This window comes from Colias eurytheme, chromosome 22, assembly GCF_061535395.1.
Source record: "Colias eurytheme isolate Ceu_HAF_F1 chromosome 22, ilColEury1 Martin Lab GWU primary, whole genome shotgun sequence".
NCBI classification, from domain to species: Eukaryota; Metazoa; Arthropoda; class Insecta; order Lepidoptera; family Pieridae; genus Colias; species Colias eurytheme.
In genome coordinates, this window is record NC_143001.1 from 6346089 (window position 1) to 6372469 (window position 26381).

A 26381-nucleotide genomic window follows, 5' to 3' on the forward strand; every position below is an offset into this window, starting at 1 on the left:
GATCATATTCATTAAAAAGTCTCTACAAAGCAAAAGGGACTGCCAATATTCGTTTCCACCAAATGATACCTGACCCTATGACATTTCAGTGACCTATAATTTGAAATGCGATATTTTTAAATAATTATCAGGGATCAGAATTAACAAGCTGTCTCAAATTGGAGTACATAATCTGTTTTCCAAACTTATACAACTGATAGACGTTAGATTTAAGTTTTATATAGATATAAAGTCTTGAACAAGAATTCTTTAAGCATCAATAGAGATTTGAGTATAACTGTTGAGAAACTGATCATAAACAACAAATATCTCTAACATTACAGTAAATTAGAATGGGAATACAAAGGCAAGAAAATCGTTAGCACATTATTACCACAGCATAGCAGATACAAACGAACATACAACAATAGTGATCATATTATAAAGAAGAGACGGAGAAAACGACAAATGCTAGAAACGAGTGAAGACGGGGTATTGAATATACCTCGTATTATTAAAGAAGAGAATGGAGATATGTATACATGTATAGTTTACAGTCCTTCAGGAGAAATGGCTAGAAGGTAAGGACATACAGAAAATAATATAGACAACGTAATATTTATAATTAATCTATATTTGGGACTGATAAGTTTTAATAAAGCTAATGAATCTTTAAAGGAGAATAATTGTAATGTCTTCTATATTTTAGTTGTTTATTAACTTAATGAATACACAATTAAAAGATAATTTTGTGTGGATTCAATGAAGCATTCATAAATTGTATCAAATTTTGAAATTACATTAACTGTGACATAAATTAGACACCAATACAGTACATAATACAACAGTTGATAATACTATTCATAATACTATTCTAAAAATATGTTTTTATTTTGTCTGACAACATTTTGCGCTTCTTTGCCTTTCTCCCCGTGGTTGCCTGGCAGAGATCACTGCATAGTGATAAGGCCGCCCTTTGTGCTTTTTAATCTTATTTTTGTAACCTTTATGTATATTTTGTTTTTTTGCACAATAAAGTGTTAAATAAATAAATAAATAATACTATTTTAAGAATTTGTGGTAGACAACCATGGTACAATGATCATATAAGAAATGTATTATTTGAAGTAGATTTTATATTAATACTTATAATATTTAGATCCTTCGAAATCCAAGTAGTTGAAGCGCCTGAATTAGATGAGTTACGAGTTGGTTCTGGACTAAAAGAAGGACAAATTGTTCAAATCACTTGCAACATTATAAGCGGAGATCCGCCTATTTTCTTCTCTTGGCTTAAAGATGGTATGAAAATACCACCGAATTTAAAGGTAAGTCTATTTTATATTAGTTTAAAGGGATAAACAAGATGATCATCAATAGTGACACAAATATATACCATCAGCAAGGCATTTTAAGTTTTTCTTTAAAATCAATATAGTAACAGCTAGCTGTGTCACGAGGTTTTACTCGCATTACTCCGCTCCTATTAGTCTTAGCGTGATGATATAAATAGCTTTCCTGAGTAAATAGAATTTTTAACACGGGAAGAATTATTCAAATCGAACCCGCAGTTTCCGAGATTAGTGCGTTCAACCAAATAAACCAACTCTTCTTTTTACTGCTACTGCTATGAACGAGTAATAAAGTTAACTTAATAATAATTTCACATCTCCATTTTAATCTATTCCTTTCACTTTTCACGCTTATCGAAGGTTTCCTGTAAATTGTAATTTTCATTTCGATTAAAAATGGAAAATAATGTATTCATAGCCCATATTGGATACGTTTCATCAGAGCTCTATTATAGGTACTTGGAAATATATGACCAGGTTTAATCATACATTACCAAGAAATATAATTTTATTAAGTTCAAGATTTTTTTTTGCTTTTTATCTGGGCAACTACTGGGTCTAATTAAAAAAATATTTATATTCGTATAGTACATACCTACATTCAATTTTTCTTGTTTGTACATTTATCAAGGAAGGCTATAGTAATAGTATATAATGAAATGCCAAATAGGAGTGGAGCAGTAATCAAAAAAGTAGCAAAAGGGGGAAAATACCTTATATATGAGCGGTTACCCCTTCACCAAAGAACTACTGGACGGATATTTTTGCCATTCAGGGGCAAATCCTTGCCTCTTTAAAAATTACTCATTTGAATTTAATTAAAATTATACTTGCTTTTGCTCGCAGACTCGTCGGCAAGTGATAATAAGCTTGTAGATAATAAAATAATTCCCTTACAGATAACAGAGAGAAGTTCAGAACTATTCAGTGTGTTGATAATAAAACGGGTGTCACTTGAACATTGTGGTCGGTACACTTGTATAGCGACGAATCACGTTGGAAAAGTCAATCAGACCACTGATTTGTATATTAATGGTAAGTGATACTTTTAATTTAGGACCTAAGATTTGCAGAGAAATAAGAGATTTCTCTGCATTTATAAACTTTGGAAGTGAAATTTCTGTGAGTTGAGATTAAATTTCAAGGTCGAGTCATGAAGTAAGGCGACGATTTTGGTATCTTTGTACCTTGCCAAAGAAGTTTCACTTATGACACGTGAGCTCGGCACATACTATTTGTATTAAATGAATGCGCTTAGGAATAAGTAATTAAGATAAATAGATACAGAAATGTTGAATTATTTGGTTGTTTATTGAAACAAATATGGTAACTACTACATGACCTATATGATAAAAATTATTAAATGAATTTACTTCGAAATTCGTAATGATGCAACCGCGAAATACGAAGAACCAACCACACAGCAGATATTTCAATCCATTTCCAGATATACCTATGTAATATTTTAATCCTTTGTGAATGTTAGTTACCTATTTTATTTTAATTTCATCATTATTATGTTTATTTTGTTCGATTGTGTTTGATTTGAAAGGTCGCGTCATGGCAATACCGTCATGAAGTAAGGCGACAATTTTAGTATCTTATCTTGCCAAAAAAGTTTCACTTCTGACACGCGCCCTTCTACTTTTATATTTTAGTATTTCCTGAATAAGAATAAAATTTTAGACGAAATTAGGTCAAAAATGAATCCCCTAAAACGGATTATATGAATACTTAGAGCGAAAGTGGTCACGGGCTGATTGAATTAATTTATGAATGTGTTCTTGCGTAAAATCAAATATAAGAAAATACAATTTAATGAATTGAAAATACAAATAGATTTGAAAATGAAGATATAATTTTATAGCTGAAACTATTTTTGGATTAACATGAAACATTTGTCTCTTTCTCTGCATGAGTATTATTGGAATGTTTTTGTAATAAATAATCATGGAACAGAAAGTTAAAATTCTAGCCAAATAGGTACTATTTCAGAAAAAAATACCGTTTTTTCATTGATAATAATCCAAACATTGGTCAAGTGCGATTTGGCATTATTTTTTATCATATTACACACATAACATTCGAACGCACTTAAGAATAACGAACCGCTCTACGCCAGTTTACACTAAAAAAATTATCAAAGTAGGGTTAGAATAAGCATTCGCTCCTTTGATGTAGCGTGAGACTAATCTAAACATTGGCCAAGCACGAGTCGGTATGACTAAATCTAACCCTCTAATTTTCAGTGGCCCCAAAATGGATAGAAGAGCCAGCAAACACATCGCTATTACTGGGTCAGCGTGGTGTCGTATATTGTAACGCGAATGGCTACCCAGTACCACAGATACATTGGATGAAACGGGACGGTGAGTTATCCTACTGTGGCAAAGAGATTATGGTTATACCTACCTTGATTTCTGGTGTTTTTATTTTATGTGTGTTTGTTTAAAATAAGTTTCTTTTACCAGTTGATTATGTAAATTATAGATTTACACAATGTATTTGTTATCTACAGGTATAGTGTCTGTTTGAAATATGTGTTTTTCAATCAACGTCATCAATTTGAACGAGCAAGTTTATCTATCGTGGGTCTTTTCTAGTTCTGTGTCTAGATTAACATGACATACGTCCTTCATTTCACCAGCATAAGGCATCTTACGGTGGAGAAATGAGCAGCAAAGAAGCACAATCGGACGTTGTCACGTTCAACTATCGTCAGTAAACCGATTTTACAGACAACCAATTTTTGTCTTATATTTCAGCTGCATTAGGAATCTGGCGGCCAGTATTAGACCTGGCCGGTGGTGGGGTCAGCAGTGCTCCCAACGGGACATTGCTCATTGAAGTCGTGTCACTTGCTGATGAAGGGCTATACGCTTGTCATGCTGATAATGGCGTGGGGGAAGCGCTTGCTAGGAACCTGTGGATTAGTGTTAATAGTAAGTAATTTAGTTATTGTTAATGATTGTACACTGACAATCTATACTGATATTATAAAGCTATGTTTGTTTGAACGTGGGAATCTCGGGAACTACTGGTCCGATTTGAAAAATTCTTTCAGTGTTAGATAGCCCATTCATCGTTGAAGGCTATAATTATATCATCACCAACAGGAGCGGAGCCACGCGGGTGAAACCGCGAAGCGCAGCTAGTCTATAATATAATAATAGAGTAATTTTAAGTGACGCCACATATTGTTTGAGGAACAGGGTAATTTAGAAGTATAAAAAGTGTAGCAAGTGTAGCTTATTAGAAATCCCTATCTAAAATAGGGGTTTAAAGTCACAAACGAATCAGTAACTACAGTAATAATTTATATCGTTTAATTAAATAATATTTATTTGTTTTAAGCAAATAACTATCATTTTATGAAGTTGTTGTGTGATAGTGAAATAGTGAATTGTTGAACAATTTCTACCCTCGTTGAACAAACAAATGAGATATTATAGCTCAAAATATATTCCCGTTTTCAGAACCTGTACATTTCGAGTCGATGGGAACAAATCTTACAACTAAAGTAGGGATGCCTCTTGAACTTAGCTGCAAACCTCTGGGCGACAGCCCTATCAGAATAAAGTGGACATTAAATGGCAACCCTATCGAATTTATTTCATCAAGGTATGTGTTATGAACGTTACCTAATTTAAATACAATGACCGCAATGTTTTAATTTATTGATCTGTTCTTGATTGTACCCGCAAAAGTTCATTTAATTTATTCGTTTAGTTCATTTGAAATAAAAAAATAAATAAAATTAAATGTAGGTAACATAGAATTAATTTTACAAAGGGCTCGAAACCATCTCTACCAGAAACATAATATTTGGATTTTGTAAAGTAACCATTAAGTATTTTTCATACGATAACGCCATCTATCATTACTTGATCAAACTTTTTGTTAGACGAAGAAAGGTGATATTCTAGACCATTCTTATACATTCCGTTGCTGTATAAGTTTCTGTATAAATCTGTAGATGGCACTGAAATAAAACGTCATAAATGTACTGAAAATTCAAGTCAATTCTGGCTGGTGTGACTTATAATATCGTCGTATATACCAAGGTTGCAAAAGTTGTTCAGCCTAATGAGTATTTTCTGTTTAATTTACAACTTTACGTGGAGCTCTAAGAAATTCATCATACATCATACATCTAATAATAATTATAGGAAAAATCGAATTATAAAAGTTACCTACTTGTATTTAAATTTTCATTCCTTTCTTTATCACTATTTTTGTATTATTAAATCTCGAAATTGTTCAAATTATTTTCAGAATAACAATATCAGAAGGTACCACAAATAACGGTTTAAAAAGCACGATAAATATTAATTACGTGGAGAGCAGAGACGGAGGGCAGTACGAGTGTAGAGCTAGCAACCCGTATGGAGTTGCCACTTATGCTGTTTATGTTAAAATTCTTGGTAAGTTGCTTTGAATTAATATGTTTAACTGGTGGTTAAATGACATATAAGATTTAAAATGAAATAAAATATGAAGTATCAATTTATAATGGAATTTTTAAAACAATTTAGTAGGCATTCACACTATCTACGAATCTATTAAAAGTGGTAATAATAATTATTATTACCACTTTTATATCATAATAATATAAACTATAAGCTATACATTATAATAAAAATTTATAAATGTATAAATAACTAAATGTGTTTTTGTTGGATAATCGGACACTATTTAACCGATCTAGAAAATCCTCTCCTGAAGGAAATCTTCACTATTATTAATAAGAGATGTAGTTTATATTATTTTTTGTAATTATTACTAGTTTATAGCCGGATCAAATAGACAAACAGATAGACGAACATTGTTAACCCATTGAGCCCCGAACGGCCCGATCGGTCCATGACACAATAGAATTTCTATTGTGTCTGTGATTCCGGGGCCTGAGTTATTAAAATGTTATTCATCCATATGCATTAAGTCAATTTCAATATTAAGTAAATACATTTTAACATATTTTTACACAATTTCAGAACCCCCCACCCCCCCTCTAGACCTCCAAGTGGACTCAGTGACAAGTTCGTCCGCGAAACTGTCATGGCGCGATACAATAGTGACTCATGTACAGTATTATAATATACAGTACACGAGTAATCATTACGCTGTATGGGATGCTGCTAAGAGTATTAATATTAGTAGGTAAGATATCAATAATATTTGAAAAACTGTCTTAATAATGGCGAAAACTTTAGAACAAAAAATAAATAGCATGAGAGAGAGAGATAGCTGTATTGTGCTAGGTAAAAATACTTAAAATAATCATTGAGTTATCATGTACTACGTACTAGAGAGGGCATCGCAACTAAACTATTTCTAAGACGAGTTAGAGTCAATCGTCTCAAACCATTTTTTTTTGTTACATTGATTGGTTTTAATTGATAATTTTATTCATATTTTTTTAATAAGATAATGTCATACAAAATGTATGACTCACTAGCCGGCCCGCTTCGTCGCGCTTGTTGCACAGATTTTGTTCGTGGTGTCTTCTCTATAATAATACCTCAATGAAGATAATAGAACTTTATCTTGGTAAAAAAGACTTGGTTGGTTCTTAGTTAAGGTAGGACAAAAGCAATTATAATTTATTACCATTAAAAAAATAATGTTTTACAAAATATATTAGTGTTGTATTTCTAATTCAGTTGATCTGATGAAATAAATTTATAATTACAAAAATGCAACCATTTTATTAGCAAGTAAATTAGTAAAGTACTTAAATGATTTTACCTTTTTAAAGCTATGCTGAAGTCAATTTACCATGGGAAAAAGTTATGGTTTGGGGCATACATATTTCAAATTTTCCAATTTTACCATATTATAATTATTTAAGTTTAAATTATTAATTAAATAATTACAGACAAGACACAGACATTCGTCAAAGCGTAGAACTCCGGGACTTACAACCCGCAAGCGAGTATCGCGTGCGAGTCGCTTCCGGTAACATGGTGGATCTCAGCCCTTATACTATACCTGTACATTTTACTACTTTACAAGAGGGTGAGTAGAAACAGAAAAAAAAGACGGGTTGCACTGGGGGAGTGCCGGCAGAAGTGAAAACTTGATTATTAACGTTCAGCATGTTTGATATTTTGGAATGGTATCCGTCTTACGCATGGAATATAAGGGCAAAAAAAAAACCATCCGTCTTACGCTTTTTCGATCAGGCCACGTGTCCTGACGCGAGTTTAAGATTTTATACCCAACGCCGCTAAAGAAGTTTTCACTTCAAAAAAGGACAGATATTAGGGTGCTTTTCTACCAATAATGTACGAGGATGTGTAGCAAGGAATGTGTAAATAACCAATAGTATCGCTTCATTAAGTTTGAAGTTTGTAGCGTTTAGCGTTTGAAGCGATACTATTGGTTATTTACAAACACATTCCTCGCTATACAGCTTCGCACATTATTAGTGGATAAGCACCCTAATATCTGCCTGTATAAGATACCTTTATTCTTTTTTTAACTGTATTATTTTGAAACTTTTTCAATAAAGATTTTTTGAAACTTTTTTGAAACTTTTACAACTTTCGTTTAAAAGTATTTTACTAGATGTCCATACATTTCGACTTACCTATTCACGAAGGTAAAGGCTTCGAGGCTTTTAAGTATTCCTTGTGTTCTTATATTTTAATTATTTTTTATTTATAACCATTCTAGCTCCATCATCAAGTCCTCTAAGTATACAAGTGCAACAAACAGACAATCCGGGTGAATTATTAGTATCCTGGCTACCTCCTAATAGAGATACACATAATGGAGCTCTACAGGGATACCATGTTAAAGCGGTTCCGAGGATCGCTGGGGATTCAGGTAAAAATTTCACTGCGACTATCTTAATATTATGATAAAATAACAGAAACAAATTAACGTACAAAAAATAGGAAAAAAATTTCAGCTGAAATTTTTTGAAAATCGTTTTAAAATTTTATTACTTTTATTAAGTATTAAAAATAATAAAATTTTAAATTATATTTAAAATTTATTATTACTTTAGCTAACGTAGTTATAATGACTAATATTATATATTTTAGAAGACTTATACCTAAAAATATTACTTTTCAGGGCCAAACGACACACACACAAAAATGGTGAAGGTAGCCTCTCGGAATGGGAAGCAAGAAACTTTATTGAGTGGTCTTCTAAAAAATACTAGGTAATCTATACTAATATTATAAAGCTGAACAGTTTGTTTGAACGCGCTAACCTCAGGAACTACCTACTGGTCCGATTTGAATTTCGATTATTTATTCGATTATTTCGGTGTTAGATAGCCCATTTATCGAGGAAGGCTATATATAGGCTTATCATCACGCTAAAACCAACAGGAGCTGATGCAATGCGGGTGAAACTGCGGGGCGCAGCTAGTGTAAAATATATTAAATTCAACTACTTAGTTCCATTTTAAACTTTAACCAAAACAAAGAAATAATGTAGTCTCTTTGAATATTATAAAGGTTCTTATATTTACATTTACATTATTAAAATTTCAGATATGCTGTATCCATAAGTGCATTCAATTCAGCCGGCAACGGACCATTTTCATTGCCCCAATACCAAACTACTAGAGAAGGAGGTGAGTTCTATCTAATTTAACACATTTTTCATTGAGGTACTGACTGATATACTTAGTAAACATATACAATGAATGAATAAATGCACTCTATATTTGCACTAGTAACAAACAATATAAAATTATACTTATTAGCTTTTCAATATGGATCCATCTTACTAGATGTAGAAGTGGATCCTGCCTCTCTATGGTCTTCTTTCTTACCAAACTAATCCTACTATCCGACTCCATTCCATTGAATTTCATAAAAATGTGTTCTGAATGTTTTAAAAATATGAAATATGTGAATTTTTTTAAGCTATTGCATAGCTTCTATCGCGGGCCTTGAGCGCGGGGACCGAATCCAGAAATTCCGTAACGAAAAAACCTCACACTCCCCACGGGGACGGGCGCGGAGGTGTGGCTTGAAGGCATAGCATGCAATAGCTTTACCGCGGCAGTCCCCGAGTGACACACGTTTTTATTAATATAAGATGATAAGATGATCCAGGAAATGGAATTAAATAAATTTTTCATCACCTATTTCCAGCACCAGAAACCCCTCCCTCTAGTGTCGAATGTCGAGGCGTTTCATCGACATCGATACGCATCGCGTGGCAGCCCATCACTAGCCATGGCGCATCACTACTCGGATATACAGTACATTATAGTACTGATGGTTAGTTATTGTTGAATGTTTATATATAAATTTTATGAATTAAGAAATATTTTAATAAGTGGCTGTCAAAATGTAGGGGCTTGTGTGTGTGTGTGTGAGTTTGCATGTAAGTGAGTGAGTGAGTGTGAGTGTACTGATGTATTTTTTTAGTATGTATTTTTTAATTTTGTAAATTAAGCTTTCATGTTGTTTTTTCGCCGAAATTATAAACAAATAAAAACAAAACCTCTGCACTCAAAAAAGTATCGAAAGCGTTGTCACCTATTGTTTTTATTTTTTAAATGAATTAAAAAACCTTAATTCGATCGTTATTTCAGATGGTCCCTGGCTTAACGTGACGTCACCACACACAGAGATGTACTTACAAAATTTGTTGAAATACACAAATTATACAGTAAAAGTTGCTGGGTTCTCAAACTTTGGTATGGGGCCTTTCTCGTATGCTGTACTTTGTACCACTTTGCAAGATGGTAAGTAGAATTTTGAAATAGTTTTGCTAGATGTTCTTAAAGAAAATAAAATTAATATTTAAATAATAAAAAAACATTATAATATCCTTCTGATAAATCAGTTTTCTATAGACACCAATTGACGGAACCTCTACGCAAATATGTGAGTTGTTATTGTACAAAAAAAGCCTTACAAATAAAAATGTCCTTGCTGCTGCTCGATTGATATTGGCGAAAAATTTTATCATAGCGCATCTTCAAACAAAAAACGAATGGACCTAATATAAGCCAAAAACAAATTGTCTATGAATATTTTGAAATTAAGCCTCCATTCTCAAATCTCTGTCCATATATACTAATATTATAAAGAGGAAAGGTTTGTATGTATGTATGTTTATATGTATGTATGGTTTTCACGCATAAACTACTGGACCGATTTTGATGAAATTTGGCACAGATAATCTTTAGACCCTGAGAAAGAACAAAGGTTACCTTTTATTGCAAAATATGTACCACGAGCGAAGCCGGGGCGGACCGCTAGAGTATCTACTAAATTCAATAATTTTTCAACTACATATAAACCAAAAATAACTTCTATTCCAGTACCAGGTCCACCATCAGCAATCAAAGTGGTGGTATCATCACCAACATCGATCATTGTCAGCTGGAAGCGACCTGATCATCCTAATGGAGAAATTACGCATTATAATGTGTATGTCAAACCCGTATCTAGGTGAGTTGATTTTAGATCTGTGTTAGTGTAAAATTATTGCTATTGGTATATTTAGTGACTGTGTATTCAGAAAATGTTCAACACGCTAAATAAGTTTTGAGATTCTAAGATATCTGGTTCTATCGTGATGTTTTCTTTTACCCCATCGAGTAGTTTTGAGACAACGTGTTTAGAAAAATTAAAATTGCTTTAATTTTCAAAATTAATGCAACAGTTGTGATAGATCGGTTATTTGCATATTTAGTTTCTAGCATATTATTTTCTACATTGATACAGATTTATATCATGCTCACTAAAGGAATAAAAATTATTATATTGTGGTATAGAATGCATCCTTATGACTGTCTCTATTTGTCACTAAGAAATGTTTTGATGTGTAGTAAAGAATAATAGTAATATAACTATAATATGAAATGCACGTATAACTAACACTAAAGTATATACTAATATACTAAATCTCACTTTAAACAAAATTTCAGTACATCAGCCCCACAAACCCACAGAGTAGAAGCCCAAGAGTGGAATTTACTACGACAACACAGTTTCACCATAAACAACTTAGTGCAAAACTCACAATATGAAGTGTTCGTACGAGCACTGACTATCGCGGGGGAGGGGGCGCCTAGTGATAGAGTGCATGCTGAACTTAGTTCTAAAGGTAAGGTTTATTTGGATTTTAAAGAATTTTCGTACATTTAAATATCATTTTGAATATTTCATTTAACCAGTCATATATTTTTTGAAGTATTCAAGTTATTTTAACTCTATAAAATTAATTTCTTACTATGATAAAAAATGAGGAAGTGTGTTTGTTTTGTTTGTTTGTGTATTTTTCTTTCAGCTTGAAAAAAAAACGATTTTATGGTTTGATTTATGTGTTTTAACTCTATGAAACCAACCCTTTCTTACTACGATATTACTATTATATTGTAACAATGCGGAATTATGTTTGTTTGTTTATTCTTCTTTTACGTTGGAAAGGAACGATTGTATGGTTTTATTTTTGTGTCTGAACGCTAGAAAGTGATACAAGGTACTTTTAACTCTGGTATAAAATATAATTTTCATAATGGGTAATTACTAATTATAATACCCTTTGACCGTGCGCAAAAAGCTAGTTAATAAATCATCACTTTTAAACTACGGTTTCCAGTGGTAGCCGGAGTATCATCACTCGGTGGTTCCATATCAGTGGGAGTGGGGTCGTCTCTACTGCTCGCGTGCGCGTGTGTGGGCTCGCCCGCCGCGCGCACCGTGTGGTACCACAACCACAACATCATCACGCACCATCCCAGGTTCACCAGGAACCACGATGATAGCCTGCTCATTAATAGTGAGTAGCTATATACACACACACACACACAAACACGCTTATAAACAGTGAGTAGCCTTACACACACACTTGTACATACTACACACATCTACATTCTCACAAACGCATACTCACACGTAATCAAATTCACACATATTCCAACTCACACTTCCCACACCTACACACATTTGAACTCATGCAAATCACTCATCACCCGCACTTCACCAGGAACCACGATAATAATTTCCTGATTAATAGTTTTTACACTACAACTACACACACTCATAAGCATTCCATTCCACACTCACACTTCCACACTTTCAAACTCACACACATTTATTCACTGTGAACTTCCACGTCCACTTCTAAATATCTATACTTACAAACAAAGATAGATATTCGACAACTTTACCAGTACAAATCAAACAGCGACAAGTCAAATTACACACAAGCACACACACACACCTCATACACAACAAAATAAAATTATATGTATATTGGTTTCTAAGAAAACATCACATATAACTCCTTCATACTTTTCTTTCAGATATAGATCAATCCCTCAGCGGAAATTACACTTGCCTTGCCAAAAACCTATACGGCTCTGATTCCGTGTCTTACGAAGTGACAGTGTTGCCAACACCAGACCCGCCCATAGTGCGTGTGACGTCACATAAGAACGCTTTGTACTTGCAGTGGGACAACCCGAAGAAAGTTAATGGGAAACCGCAGAAAATAAGTAAGAAAGCATTTTCAGTTAAAAAAAATCTATATTGTCTATGTATTTTATGTAAAAGAAATTCTTGTTTCATTACTTATAATTTGAAAATGACTGAACTCATTTTAACGATTTACATTATGCTTGATTGGTATCCGCTGGGATTAGGATAATAATTGTAAAAAAATTGAAAAAATCTCAAAAAATGTCTACCCAGGTGAAGCAGGGTGAGCAGTTTGATATAATATGACTGATTTTTTTCTATTCTAAAATTTTTTTTCTCATCCTAATAAGTTGAATTGTTCTACAAATATTTTTATAACGAGCGTTACAGTTGAGGCTGTAACGCTGTTATTCTGTCAGCACCAAATTCAAATTCAAATTATATTTATTTGCAAGAATGTAGTTACAAATTATAGATGTTTTTAATTACAATATTATGTGGCTAATACATTCTACCCATTGATTGGGTGTGCAAATATTGAAAAAGAAAGTTGATTAGTCTAATTATTTAAATGTACACACAATTCAATTTTCACAATTACGCGAACGCACTACGATTAACACGATTATATCACACACTTATCACACACAATTCAGTTTACACTACTTAAAAGTCATAAATTCTTCAATGTCATAAAATTGTTTCACCATCAACCAGTTCGTCAGTTTATTTTTGAAAAAATTTACTGGTAGTTCCTTGAAATTGTCCGGTATTTTATTATATATTTTAATAGCCATAAATATTACACTGTTTTTAGCTTTGTTAATTCTACACGTTGGGAAATGTAATTTGTTTTGGTATCTTGCATTCGCAACATATGCGAATTTACTTACCATATTAAGTAACCATATTAAGTAAAGAGAGGAGTGACTAATAAGAGCAGATATTATAATTTAACCTATGTCTTGCAGGTTACAATGTAACATGGAAAGAAGCAGGCAGCACTTGGCAAGTGTCAGACAGTGGGATGTTGCGCGGTCTGCGCTGCGGCACCAAGTACGCGCTGCGGGTGACGGCCACCAACGCGGTCGGCACCTCGCAGCCTGCGTATGTGGAGGCCAGGACTTTGGGGGGAGGTGGGATTAATTTATCTATTCCAGAGAAAATAGCATAAAAATGTAGTCATATATAGTAACAGTAGTAGTAGGAATAACTGAATGAATGAAAAATTGTTGAAGTGAAACTTCTTTATCGGGGTTGGAAAAAAATTTAGTGTAACATTTTTTCGTTACGCGTGACATTTTTCCGTTACGCGCAATCTTGTTTTTATTCCTTACACGCGTGATTGACATATTTCTGTAAAGTTGCATATAGTAAATTATTTTTTAAAAAATATGGTCATAAAGAAGTTTCACTTCTTACCTGTATACTCTAGTACACGCACACATTTTTTTGATAGTAATCGATTGTTATTTGATCCTATTTCCCAGAACTTTTCGAAGTGAAACTTCTTTATCGAGGTTGGACAAAAATTTAGCGTTGTAACCTTTTTGCGTTACGCCGTACGCGTGACATTTTTGCATTACGCCGTACGCGTGACATTTTTGCGTTACGCCATACTCGTGACATTTTTAAGGTCATAAAGAAGTTTCACTTCTTACGTGTGTACTCTAGTACACGTATACATTTTTTTTATTTTTTTGTAGAAAACATTTATTGTAAAATTGCTAGAATAACATGTTATAATAATCTTACAGTACCGATATCACCAACTACAACCGAATGGTTCTGGAGTAATTCGACACATATATACATCCAACTTAGTGGGTGGGATGACAATGGGTGTGAGATCACGAGATGGGAAGTTGACTATCGGGAGTATGGGAGTAAAGTGTGGAAACGGGCTGAGAATAGATTGGTAAGGATATATAATGTGTTAAATTAACTATGGTATCGAAAAAGTAAAAAAAAATAAAAGTGTTTGTTGTTAAAAGGCCAGCAGCACCACTACCAGCAGCATTAAAATCCTACTAATATTATAAATGCGAAAGTTTGTGAGGATGTGTTTGTTACTCATTTACGCAAATACTACTGAACCGATTACAATGAAATTTAGCACACATATAGAGGGCAGAGGCGGCTCGTGACAAAATTTTATGGGTGTTCACTTGAAATAAAACACTGAAAATACATGGTGTAAAGCAGTACATTTATCAAAAAAATTACTTATAAAGGAAATACCTACATACGTCTTTCTTTTTGGTGTGCAAAAATATCTATAACTTAAAGCGACAAGACATTCGTAAATATCTGTTGTTGCTTTCATCACAACCACACAACCACGGTTTTTTTTACATATTGTTCTGATTTAAACACACGCGTATATGTTTTCGTTTTTGTCGTACATTTTTGCGTAAGATCAAGTTCAGGCCGTGGCGGTCCCTTAGCTTTACATTCAAGACGAATTTGTAACGTTTTATCACACTTTTTAATGAACGCCACATTATAATTATTGTTCATTTTAACACTCACAAGTAATACTGATAAGTACAGGCTATTTCAACACATATTTTATAATTTTAATTAGAAAATTGCATGAATCGCGCGCGTGCATTGAAGTTGACTCGAGAGTCGAGTGTTTGTTTATATTATAGACGTAGCAACTGGCAACGTCGCAATCGCTATCCTGCCGGGCGGTAAAAACGAACCGGCAACGTTTGCGGGTGCGGCGCACCGAATTTTGCTACTTTTCCATAGAAAATCTTTTGTTTCACGCGCAGGGCTCTGGCAAAACCCTCTCTTTCACTCCTATTGGATTTCGTATTAGGAAATGTACTAAATCTTTTTTCATTGGAGCGCAATCGTGAGCGCACCGCTTCGCGCGTTACATAATACAGTAGGTATTATACAGGTGTATGGGATGATGGAATGATGGATATATTCATTGGTATTAACAGTAGTTTTAAAGATTACGATTGATTTTAAATAGTAATAATTAATGTTAATAATTAAATTAAGGAGTATGATTTTATTATAATTATTTATGGGAGTTCACTGCACCAGCGCTCCTTAGGGCGAGCCGCCTCTGATAGAGGGTAACTTGGATTAACACATAGGATAGGTCTTATCCCGGAAATCCCACGAGGACGGGAACTATGCGGGTTTTTCTTTGAAAACGCGGGCGAAGCCGCGGGCGGAAAGCTAGTTATATATAACACTAGCTGTGCCCTTCGATTTTACCCACAGTACTCCGCTCCTTTTGGTCTTAGCGTGATGATATATCGCCTATAGCCTTCCTCGATGAATGGGCTATCTAACACCGAAATAATTTTTCAAATCGGACCAGTAGTTCCCGAGATTAGCGCGTTCAAAAAAACAAACTCTTCAGCTTTATAATATTAGTATAGATGAATGTTTATCAGTCATTTGCTTTCCATAACACAAGTGAAAAGTTTAGTATGATCATTTCGTGCCGTGTGAAAAATGTCCTGAAACAATATTTTTTTTTTGATGGTTGATATTTTAAACTTACTCTGCTAACTTACTGATTTTTTCTTTATTTTCAGCCACATTTAGATTCCTGGAATACTTACCCTCTAGTGAGCCAGAACATAATTCTCTCCGACCTGCAACCAGCGCGCTGGTACCAGGTTCGAGTCCTTGCGGAGAACTCCGCGGGAGTATCCACGGCTATGTATATGTATGCTACTACTACTGAATTGGGAGGTGAGATTTTGCTATTTATTTAAAAATTGTGAAAACAGATTTTTTTGAAAGAAAAAGATTTTTTTAGAAGAAAAAAGGAAAGATTTTTTGTATGTTCTTTCATAGGATTGTATATGAGTATTTACAATTGAAAAACATTTTTAACTGATTAAAACGTGATTTTATTGTTGTGTATTTTCTAGTTTAGGAAAAGTGTACGGGTTCTTATGTTTTTGGCTTTTTTATATGTACATAATTATATCGATTTATTATAACCAATGACCTCTTATTGTCACCGTCGAGACAATATTATTATTTATCCCATGATTTTGACCGTTGTAAATCCTTTAATATTATTTTATTTCTTATTTTGTTTTAGAACAGATCAAGTTAACATCTCGTTTTAACTCTATATCAAATAATGCTTTTTTCAGAATCAATTGGACCTCCTTCTGAATTCATGGATCTGAATATGCTAGTGATTATCTGCAGTTCGATTCTTCTCACCATCTGTCTGTTTACTTGTTTGTATATATTTATTAAGAGGCACAAGTGAGTATGAAATAATATTTTTCTTTGTATAAAAATCTACACTTTTTTCGGAAAATGTAAATTCATACATAGTTAAATTTTAATATCAAGTACTTCCCAATAAAGTACCATTTATCCTCTTATATAATTTTTAGGATCAAATACATAAATGCATGTTTAGTTTTCTGCTATATCTTTTAATTCAAAATGAAAAAATTGTTGTTTCCATATTATATCATCACTAAAAAACTTCTCTTAACCAAGATTTATTTCAAATGTTCAAATTTACACGAAATTTTATACACTGTCACTAAAAAGCTCTCTTTTAATTTCAATCTAAATACCTTCACTTCATATCTGCTAATTAAAAAAGTACAATAATATGCAATATTTATTAATGAAAAGAATTCTTAAACAATCTGTACATTAAATTATAGACATTTAATGTATCTCTGTAATTTAATGTAAGTATATTGTCTGTATCATTTTTTTGGGAATAAATGTGTTTCTATTTCTATTTCTAATTTTCAGCCACGACAGACTTACCTCCTACCGCAATTCTCTGACCACCGAGTGTAAATCAGAGCCCGCTGCTAACACTCCGCCCAACGACACTAGAGTGTACAGCACTCCTGTACATTTAACTGCTGATAATAAACATGGTAAATATATTATACACCTATAAATATGTACACTTATACATCTTATACACCTAACGTAAAACTTTATACATTTACACCTTGTTGTATCCATACTAATATTATAAATGCGATAGTAACTCTGTCTGTCTGTCTGTTACTCAATCACGCCTTAACTACTGAACCAATTTGCATGATATTTGGTATAGAGATATTTTTATACTCGAGAAAGGACATAGGATAGGTTTTATCCCGGAAATCCTACTGGAACGGGTTTTTCTTTGAAAACACGGGCGAAGCCGCGGGCGGAAAGCTAGTATATTATAAACACATCTGTAATATATGCATTCAACGACACTATAGTGTGCAGCAACCCTGTACAATGTACATCTCACTATTTATAATAAACATGGTAAATAGTAGAAGTTATTAGTTATTACATATTGACCTTTAGATTGAATTCTCTGTAACAAAGGCGAATATGGACGTCTATAAATCTTAACAATAAATATGTTTTTACACAATGTCGAGTGAGTACACGTCTCGTCAAGTCTAAAAGTCTGTGTATGCATTCACAAAGCACGCACTCGTGAACAACAACAACATTCTTGAGCATTTCACTGCTGGTAATAAACATGTGTATTGTGTAATTTTACACCTTTCTATTTATTTATAACAATATGTACAATGCACATACATATCTACAGTTTTACATTTTTCCGTACAAATTATTAGATACTCTATTATAAAAAAATACTTTATATTGCAGAGCTATACGAAATAAGTCCATACGCACAATTCGCGATCGGTTTCCGAACGTTCGGACACGTGGACAACCAAGAGATTCCCGGGAGACACCTTCCCGGGAACAGTAAGGCGAGATATGATAGTGGTATGGTTTATTTTATCTATACTTCTATACTAATATTATAAAGAGGAAAGGTTTGTAATTATGTATGTATGTATGGTTTTCACGCATAAACTACTGGACCGAATGAAAATTAGCACACATACAGAGGGTAACTTGGATTATCACATAGGATAGGTTTTATCCTGGAAATCCCACGGGAACGGGAACTATGCGGGTTTTTCTTTGAAAATGCGGGCGAAGCCGCGGGTGGAAAGCTAGTATTTATTAATTTGCTAATTACTCTACTGGCTAAAGTGATTTTAATAATTTTTGTTTTTTGCATTAAATTTTATTAACACTTATAAAACACTACCTGGGACAAGCAACTTGCTCTTGATATCGCAATTTTTTATAAAATTTAGCATTTTTAATTTTTGAAGTGAAACTTGTTTATCGGGGTTGGAAAAAAATTTAGTGTAACATTTTTTCGTTACGCGTGACATTTTTCCGTTACGCGCCATCTTTTTCTTATCCCTACAACGCGTGATTCGACGTATTTCTGTAAAGTTGCATATTATAGTAAATTATTTTTTGAAAAATAAGGTTATAAAGAAGTTTCACTTCTTACGTGTGTACACTAATACCTACACGCAAACATTTTTTTACCTAGAGAAGTATAATTTCCTAAGAGTTAGTGTAATATTATGTTCTTTTTCTTCACAAGTAGTTTGAATCAACTATTAATTATTATTGTTGCAAAAAAATTGTAAGTAGTAAAGTAGTTGTGTGTAATATTTTTTTAATAATAAAATAATTAATATGTTGTTTTTTTCTTGTTCTAGAAACCAGTTTTCAGATGCGGTCTGAATCTGAAGACAGCGATTGTGTCTCGAGGACGACTACTTTGAAAAGTGCACCGAGAAGTAAGTTTATTTTAATATATTTAATTATCTTTTTATTGTTGTCAATCAATAAATCTAATATTAGGTACATGATGTTTAATGTTAAAAAAAACCGTGCTTAGAAAAGCAGAATTGTTTTATATTTAATTGCCATACTATTTCATTATTTCAAGTTATTTTTATTGATATTGAAAATATAATGTTTTGAATATAGCATACAGCCAATAAAATTTAACAATATTTTTACAATTTTTTGGTGAATAGTGAGCTTTAAAAATGCATTTTTTGGTAGTTAAGTAATAAGTTTTTATAATATTTATTTTCTTCACAGAAGCCTGCAGAATACCTCATCACAGGTAGCTGAAAGGAAGCAAGGACTCAAAAAATTTGAATAATTTATAAATAATATAATTAAGACTTTTTATTTCATGGGTTGTGTTTTTATTGTAAATAGTCAAATACATATTTTATTGTTAAAATACATTCTTTGACAAAATAGTTCTTTGCAAGCTATATAATATGGTGTATATTTTCTCATAATTATGTTTAACTCTAATAATAATGTACCTATATTTTTGTTTGTATAACTACTTTCTAAAAATAATAGTGTAATTTTTAACCGACTTCAAAAAAAAGGAGGAGGTTATCAATTCGGCCGGTATGTTTTTTTTTTTTTTTATGTATGTACACCGATTACTCCGTGGTTTCTGAACCGATTTACTTGATTCTTTTTTTGTTCGACGCGGGATGGTGTCGAATTGGTCCCATAAAAATTTTATTCGGATAGGCCCAGTAGTTTTTATTTTATGAGCATTTTTGTCTGTATTTGTAAATGTTGCAAGTGCAAGTTTGAAGTCGGTTGTTTTTAACGCAGTTATATAAGTTTTATTGCATTTTATAATTTATCATTCCAGTCATTTCTAGTCATTATTAATTTTTTAATATGTTTTTGAACAATGTAGTAGAACATCTACATTTTTTTATTTTTATGTACGAATTAAATGATATTGTAAAATTAAGTTTAGCGAATTCTTCCTCTTACGTATGTTAAAATACTTAATGCCAAATAATTGTATAATATAAGGTTTTTATCAAAGATTTTAAACTATGTATTTTAATGTAGTTACAATTTTAACTTATTATATTTTTGACATGGAAGCGATATCAAATACCTTTTTCGTGCTAGCTGTTGACTGAATTTTTTTGCTCGTACTTTTTTATATAATACATATTATAACAATAATTGATAATGCATTTTTTGTTTGAAAAAATTGTGTATCTATATTTTTATTTATAAAATTAATTTCTCAGTGTATCGCTTCCATATCAAATGTAGTAGAATAATATGTATTTATCTTCCAAAAGACTGATTGTTTGTTTACATTGTTTTGTAATTCAATTGTAATTTTTAATTTAATAGAAATGAAATTTCGAAATATAAACGTTAGAATTTATTGTGTTGTTTCATTTTCAAAGGAAAACCCATTCCCGTGAGATTTCCTGGATAAAACCTATCCTATATGTTAATCCAAGTTACCCTCTATATGTGTACTTAATTTCATTGTAATCGGTTCAGTAGTATTTGCGTGAAAGAGTAACAAACACACACACACATCCTCACAAACTTTCGCATTTATCATATTAGTAGGATAGAATAAAATCCTATTAAATAATTTATTCAATTAAATCAGTAAGCCATCACATCCTCTTTATTTATTTTTTTACAATAAACATAAGTCTATCTTCATTTTATAAAATTTAAATTAATCAATGGAAACTAAATAATATTATAATCTAATTTTTTACACTAACACAAGCTGTGTTAGAGTAAGTAAGTGTTGTAATGGTAAAGTCTAATAGAGTCGCCAAGTAAACATTTAAATATTAATATCTAAGATAATATCAGTTAAATTATCGACAATCCCTATAACACCAAAAACTGCTGTATTTAAAAACAAATACTTTTCATCTAGTACAGTTTTAATATGAATACTATAATAACCTATACATACATAATATCTAGACATTAGAAAAGCATAATACCTATCACCTATTTCACGTACACACACTTATGAATAGCCACTATATTCTCGTCACTCGTCACAACTCATTCAATCAGTAACACCAAATAAATTTATCACCAAACTTATGTAGGTATGTACCTACTCGAATGATAGTAGAAAACTCGATAAAACTTAATAATCAAAAAGTTTTCCCATAAAACTATTTTAAACTACGATTTTGCTTTTCACTAGTCGAGCGTAAAATTGGGTTCGTAGTTAATCCCATGTGAAATGGATTCAGGTAGCATCTGTTATGTCTTCACTACATAGTATAAAACAAAGTCGCTTTCTCTTTCCCTATGTCCCTTTGTATGCTTTAAAACTACGCAACGGATTTTGATGCGGTTTTTTTTAATAAATAGTCCTCCTCTTGTAACCTTCCTCTTGAATCACTATTCATACTTTATTATACTTTATTATATACATACTTTATTTTGATTTAGACAAACCGGGCGAAGCCGCGGGCGGTAAGCTAGTATAGCTATAAGACATTGTAACAGATGCTATCTGTTTCTCGTGTGGGAAAGTGATAGCGCTAGACGAATTGTATAGCTCTGTCTCTCTTCCACGCTGGAAATAATACTGCTTTAGGGCATGGTAGCGAGGCTGGACTTGTTAATCCGACTATAAGATAGATGTAATAATATTAGGGAGAGGAAACATCTGTAGGTTTTTCGATAACTGTATATTATCTCTTTTTAAGACTTTTTTATCCCCGGCTAAACCGGGCTAAGCCAGGAGAAGGTGAATTAATTTGATGAAACTATTAGAAATAAGAAGAAATGTACTATAAAGAATACAGCATTGAGGTATTATTATTACGTATAGAGAGGATACCACAAACAAAATGTGTGCGACAAGCGCAGCGGCGCGGGGCGGCTAGTAAATAATACACTTTGTAGATATTCTGCCTCTTCATCACTACATAGTATAAAACAAAGTCGCTTTCCCTGTCCCTATGTCCCTATGTCCCTATGTCCCTTTGTACGCTTAAATCTTTGAAACTACGCAACGGATTTTGATGCGGTTTTTTTTAATAGATAGAGTGATTCAAGAGGAAGGTTTATATGTATAATAAGATCCATTAAGTAGTGGAGAAGTACTGTTATTTTTGAGGTTTCTAATGTGATGTCGTAAAAAATTACATTTATTCCGCTTACATTGCAAACGCAGGCTGAACCCTACGAGTTTTATCAAAATAATGTACTAAGTATTATACACATTGAAAAGGTCTACAGAAAAGTCCGCGATGGTATATGTCTATCTCTTATGGATAACCCACAATAACTTTTTTTTGTCATTTACTTTTTACGACAAATAATGGCTAATTTTCGAAGCGATTTTAACCAATACAGCATTAATCCTTAACCAATTAAATACCATGGATACATTGTTCATTTAATATAGATCTATATGGCCCTTTACACCGTATGATTTAAGTGAATATTTTCGAAGATATTACAGATTTAAAAATTGCAGGACGTAGCGTTTGCGGCCGCCCGGCTATGTATTTTATACCCGTGCGATGCCGGAGGCCGGAGCGGGCCGCTATATTTTTATACCTATACAACGTTCAAAATTTTTCTGTAGTGTATTTAGTATCAGCATTGCACCCGTGCGAAGCCGGGGCGGGTCGCTAGTATTACTTATAAATTAAAACCAATCAATGTAACAAATAAATATTGTTTATCTTCACTACATAGTATAAAACAAAGTCGCTTTCCCTGTCCCTATGTCCCTATGTCCCTATGTCCCTTTGTACGCTTAAATCTTTGAAACTACGCAACGGATTTTGATGCGGTTTTTTTTAATAGATAGAGTGATTCAAGAGGAAGGTTTATATGTATAACTAGCGACCCGCCCCGGCTTCGCACGGGTGCAATGCTGATACTAATTACACTACAGAAAAATTGTGAACGTTGTATAGGTATAAAAATATAGCGGCCCGCTCCGGCCTCCGGCATCGCACGGGTATAAAATACATAGCCGGGCGGCCGCAAACGCTACGTCCTGCAATTTTTAAATCTGTAATATCTTCGAAAATATTCACTTAAATCATACGGTGTAAAGGGCCATATAGATCTATATTAAATGAACAATGTATCCATGGTATTTAATTGGTTAAGGATTAATGCTGTATTGGTTAAAATCGCTTCGAAAATTAGCCATTATTTGTCGTAAAAAGTAAATGACAAAAAAAAGTTATTGTGGGTTATCCATAAGAGATAGACATATACCATCGCGGACTTTTCTGTAGACCTTTTCAATGTGTATAATACTTAGTACATTATTTTGATAAAACTCGTAGGGTTCAGCCTGCGTTTGCAATGTAAGCGGAATAAATGTAATTTTTTACGACATCACATTAGAAACCTCAAAAATAACAGTACTTCTCCACTACTTAATGGATCTTATTATACATATAAACCTTCCTCTTGAATCACTCTATCTATTAAAAAAAACCGCATCAAAATCCGTTGCGTAGTTTCAAAGATTTAAGCGTACAAAGGGACATAGGGACATAGGGACATAGGGACAGGGAAAGCGACTTTGTTTTATACTATGTAGTGATAAGATCCATTAAGTAGTGGAGAAGTACTGTTATTTTTGAGGTTTCTAATGTGATGTCGTAAAAAATTACATTTATTCCGCTTACATTGCAAACGCAGGCTGAACCCTACGAGTTTTATCAAAATAATGTACTAAGTATTATACACATTGAAAAGGTCTACAGAAAAGTCCGCGATGGTATATGTCTATCTCTTATGGATAACCCACAATAACTTTTTTTTGTCATTTACTTTTTACGACAAATAATGGCTAATTTTCGAAGCGATTTTAACCAATACAGCATTAATCCTTAACCAATTAAATACCATGGATACATTGTTCATTTAATATAGATCTATATGGCCCTTTACACCGTATGATTTAAGTGAATATTTTCGAAGATATTACAGATTTAAAAATTGCAGGACGTAGCGTTTGCGGCCGCCCGGCTATGTATTTTATACCCGTGCGATGCCGGAGGCCGGAGCGGGCCGCTATATTTTTATACCTATACAACGTTCAAAATTTTTCTGTAGTGTATTTAGTATCAGCATTGCACCCGTGCGAAGCCGGGGCGGGTCGCTAGTATTACTTATAAATTAAAACCAATCAATGTAACAAATAAATATTGTTTATCTTATTAAAAAAATATGAATAAAATTATCAATTAAAACATAACAATGTCCTTACTTAACTACAAAAAAATTGGTTTGAGATGATCGACTCTAATTCGTGTTACAAATAGTGTAAGTGTAATAGCTGTTCTAGTACGTAGTAAATAGTAACTCAATGGAATACAGACAATATTATACCAATTCCATGAAATATAAAATGTAATGTTATAAATATTATAACTTAAATACATTTAAATTAAACCCTTTTGTTACAAAATCCAGACTATTGAAAACAAAATATTGAACAAAAACAAAACCCAATATTGTGCACTATTTAAACTTATAACGAAACTCCATTACGCCCAATAGTAAGTTTCTTGAAAACCTTTTCATTTACAAACAAAAAACGGCACAAAACATCGTAAAAGTTAAAATTGGGCCATCGATTTCAACAATCTGGAACATCCAATTTTACACATCGCCGCCTCATCCTGTTTCCAAATTCCGATGAATTGTTCATTTAAGGAAATGAATTTATTTTCGATACAAACAAGCTATTTTTAATGAAATTGATGTGTATGTGGTATAAAATTTAGAATTATATTTTAAAAACAAGCTTTCCGACCGCGGCATCGCTCGCGTTTTCAAAGAAAAATATAGTTCCCATTCCCGTGGGATTTCCGGGATAAAACCTATCATACGTGTTAATCCAAGTTACCCTCGTGCTTAATTTCATTGTAATCGGTTCAGTAGTATTTGCGTGAAAGAACTAAAAGTGCAAAGAGCCAAGAGGATGTACTTATGTGAAAATTATTACCATTTGTCACATACATCCTCTCCTCAGAAACTTTCGCTTTTTAATATTAGTAGGAGTAGGATGGGATGTAAAAGTTCAGATTAAAATTCATGATGATATGATGATGTCACTTTTTTAATAACGTCAGTGACAAAATTGTATCTTGATTATAATGATTGCAGACAGATGAAATTCATAAATAAATAAATACCTAATTATTGTTCATTATACTTATTGTTTCTTCCCAATGATTTTACTTTTCCTGCCCTATGAATCGGTTTGCAATTCCTGTAAAATTCTATGATTCAAAAGTGAATTAAAAGACCTTAGGCGCGGGTCAAACACAAGCGGCGCGGGCGCGGGCGTGCCATAAGCGCACCTCTTGAATCTGTTTTGCACCACGTCCTTCTTATACATTTTGTATGAAAGAATTTTGGACAGGCGTCGAGACGGCACGCCACGGTTGTGCCAAGGTTGCGCCAAGGTTGCGCCTTTCCAAAATTATTTCATACAAAATGCCAATAGCGCACCCGATGCACGCCGGCAGCGCGCCCGCGGCGCGCTCCCGGCACGCCCGCGGCGCGCCGCGCCGCTTGTATATGTCCCGCGCCTTATAAATCCTTGAGTTTTAAAATAAATTGCTATTGAATTCCTTCAGGCGCTACACAGCGAGAGAGAAAAATAAAACCCTGTTTTTATGACCTCGTAAAGAAAATCTATTAGTAAAACAGATATAAACGACCTATAGATGGTCAATAATTTTAAATCCTATCTCGACTATCCATTATAATATTATAAACTAGCTGTCATAATAGTACTAGATGTGCACGCGGTTTCACCCGCCTACAATATCGCAAAATCATGTACTTACCTATTTCTATAGCTCATTACGTATTTATTATTCTGATGATTATCAGCTTATAACTATAGTATTCCTGCTCATACATCCATTCATCCTTAATAATTACAAACTTTTGATCTAATAATATTAGTATG

The 26381-nt window shown here is 33.0% G+C and overlaps 1 protein-coding gene across 1 annotated transcript in view; it reads left to right on the plus strand.

The window, feature by feature from the left end:
- Positions 1 to 19808, plus strand: part of LOC149898732 (cell adhesion molecule Dscam2-like) — a 107445-nt gene extending 87637 nt beyond the window's left edge. The window contains exons 11-36 of the mRNA XM_090114849.1: positions 324 to 560; positions 1139 to 1307; positions 2231 to 2366; positions 3581 to 3700; positions 4097 to 4273; positions 4808 to 4952; positions 5607 to 5755; positions 6326 to 6491; positions 7210 to 7349; positions 8010 to 8162; positions 8415 to 8505; positions 8843 to 8925; positions 9452 to 9580; positions 9898 to 10050; positions 10633 to 10762; positions 11242 to 11420; positions 11916 to 12095; positions 12622 to 12813; positions 13708 to 13872; positions 14494 to 14654; positions 16303 to 16462; positions 16876 to 16993; positions 17504 to 17634; positions 18380 to 18502; positions 19303 to 19383; positions 19694 to 19808. Of these exons, the coding sequence (XP_089970975.1) occupies positions 324 to 560; positions 1139 to 1307; positions 2231 to 2366; positions 3581 to 3700; positions 4097 to 4273; positions 4808 to 4952; positions 5607 to 5755; positions 6326 to 6491; positions 7210 to 7349; positions 8010 to 8162; positions 8415 to 8505; positions 8843 to 8925; positions 9452 to 9580; positions 9898 to 10050; positions 10633 to 10762; positions 11242 to 11420; positions 11916 to 12095; positions 12622 to 12813; positions 13708 to 13872; positions 14494 to 14654; positions 16303 to 16462; positions 16876 to 16993; positions 17504 to 17634; positions 18380 to 18502; positions 19303 to 19383; positions 19694 to 19722 (3697 nt within the window). The 3' untranslated portion in view covers positions 19723 to 19808. The remainder of the gene's footprint in view (positions 1 to 323; positions 561 to 1138; positions 1308 to 2230; positions 2367 to 3580; positions 3701 to 4096; positions 4274 to 4807; positions 4953 to 5606; positions 5756 to 6325; positions 6492 to 7209; positions 7350 to 8009; positions 8163 to 8414; positions 8506 to 8842; positions 8926 to 9451; positions 9581 to 9897; positions 10051 to 10632; positions 10763 to 11241; positions 11421 to 11915; positions 12096 to 12621; positions 12814 to 13707; positions 13873 to 14493; positions 14655 to 16302; positions 16463 to 16875; positions 16994 to 17503; positions 17635 to 18379; positions 18503 to 19302; positions 19384 to 19693) is intronic.
- The last annotated feature ends 6573 nt before the right edge of the window (positions 19809 to 26381 follow it).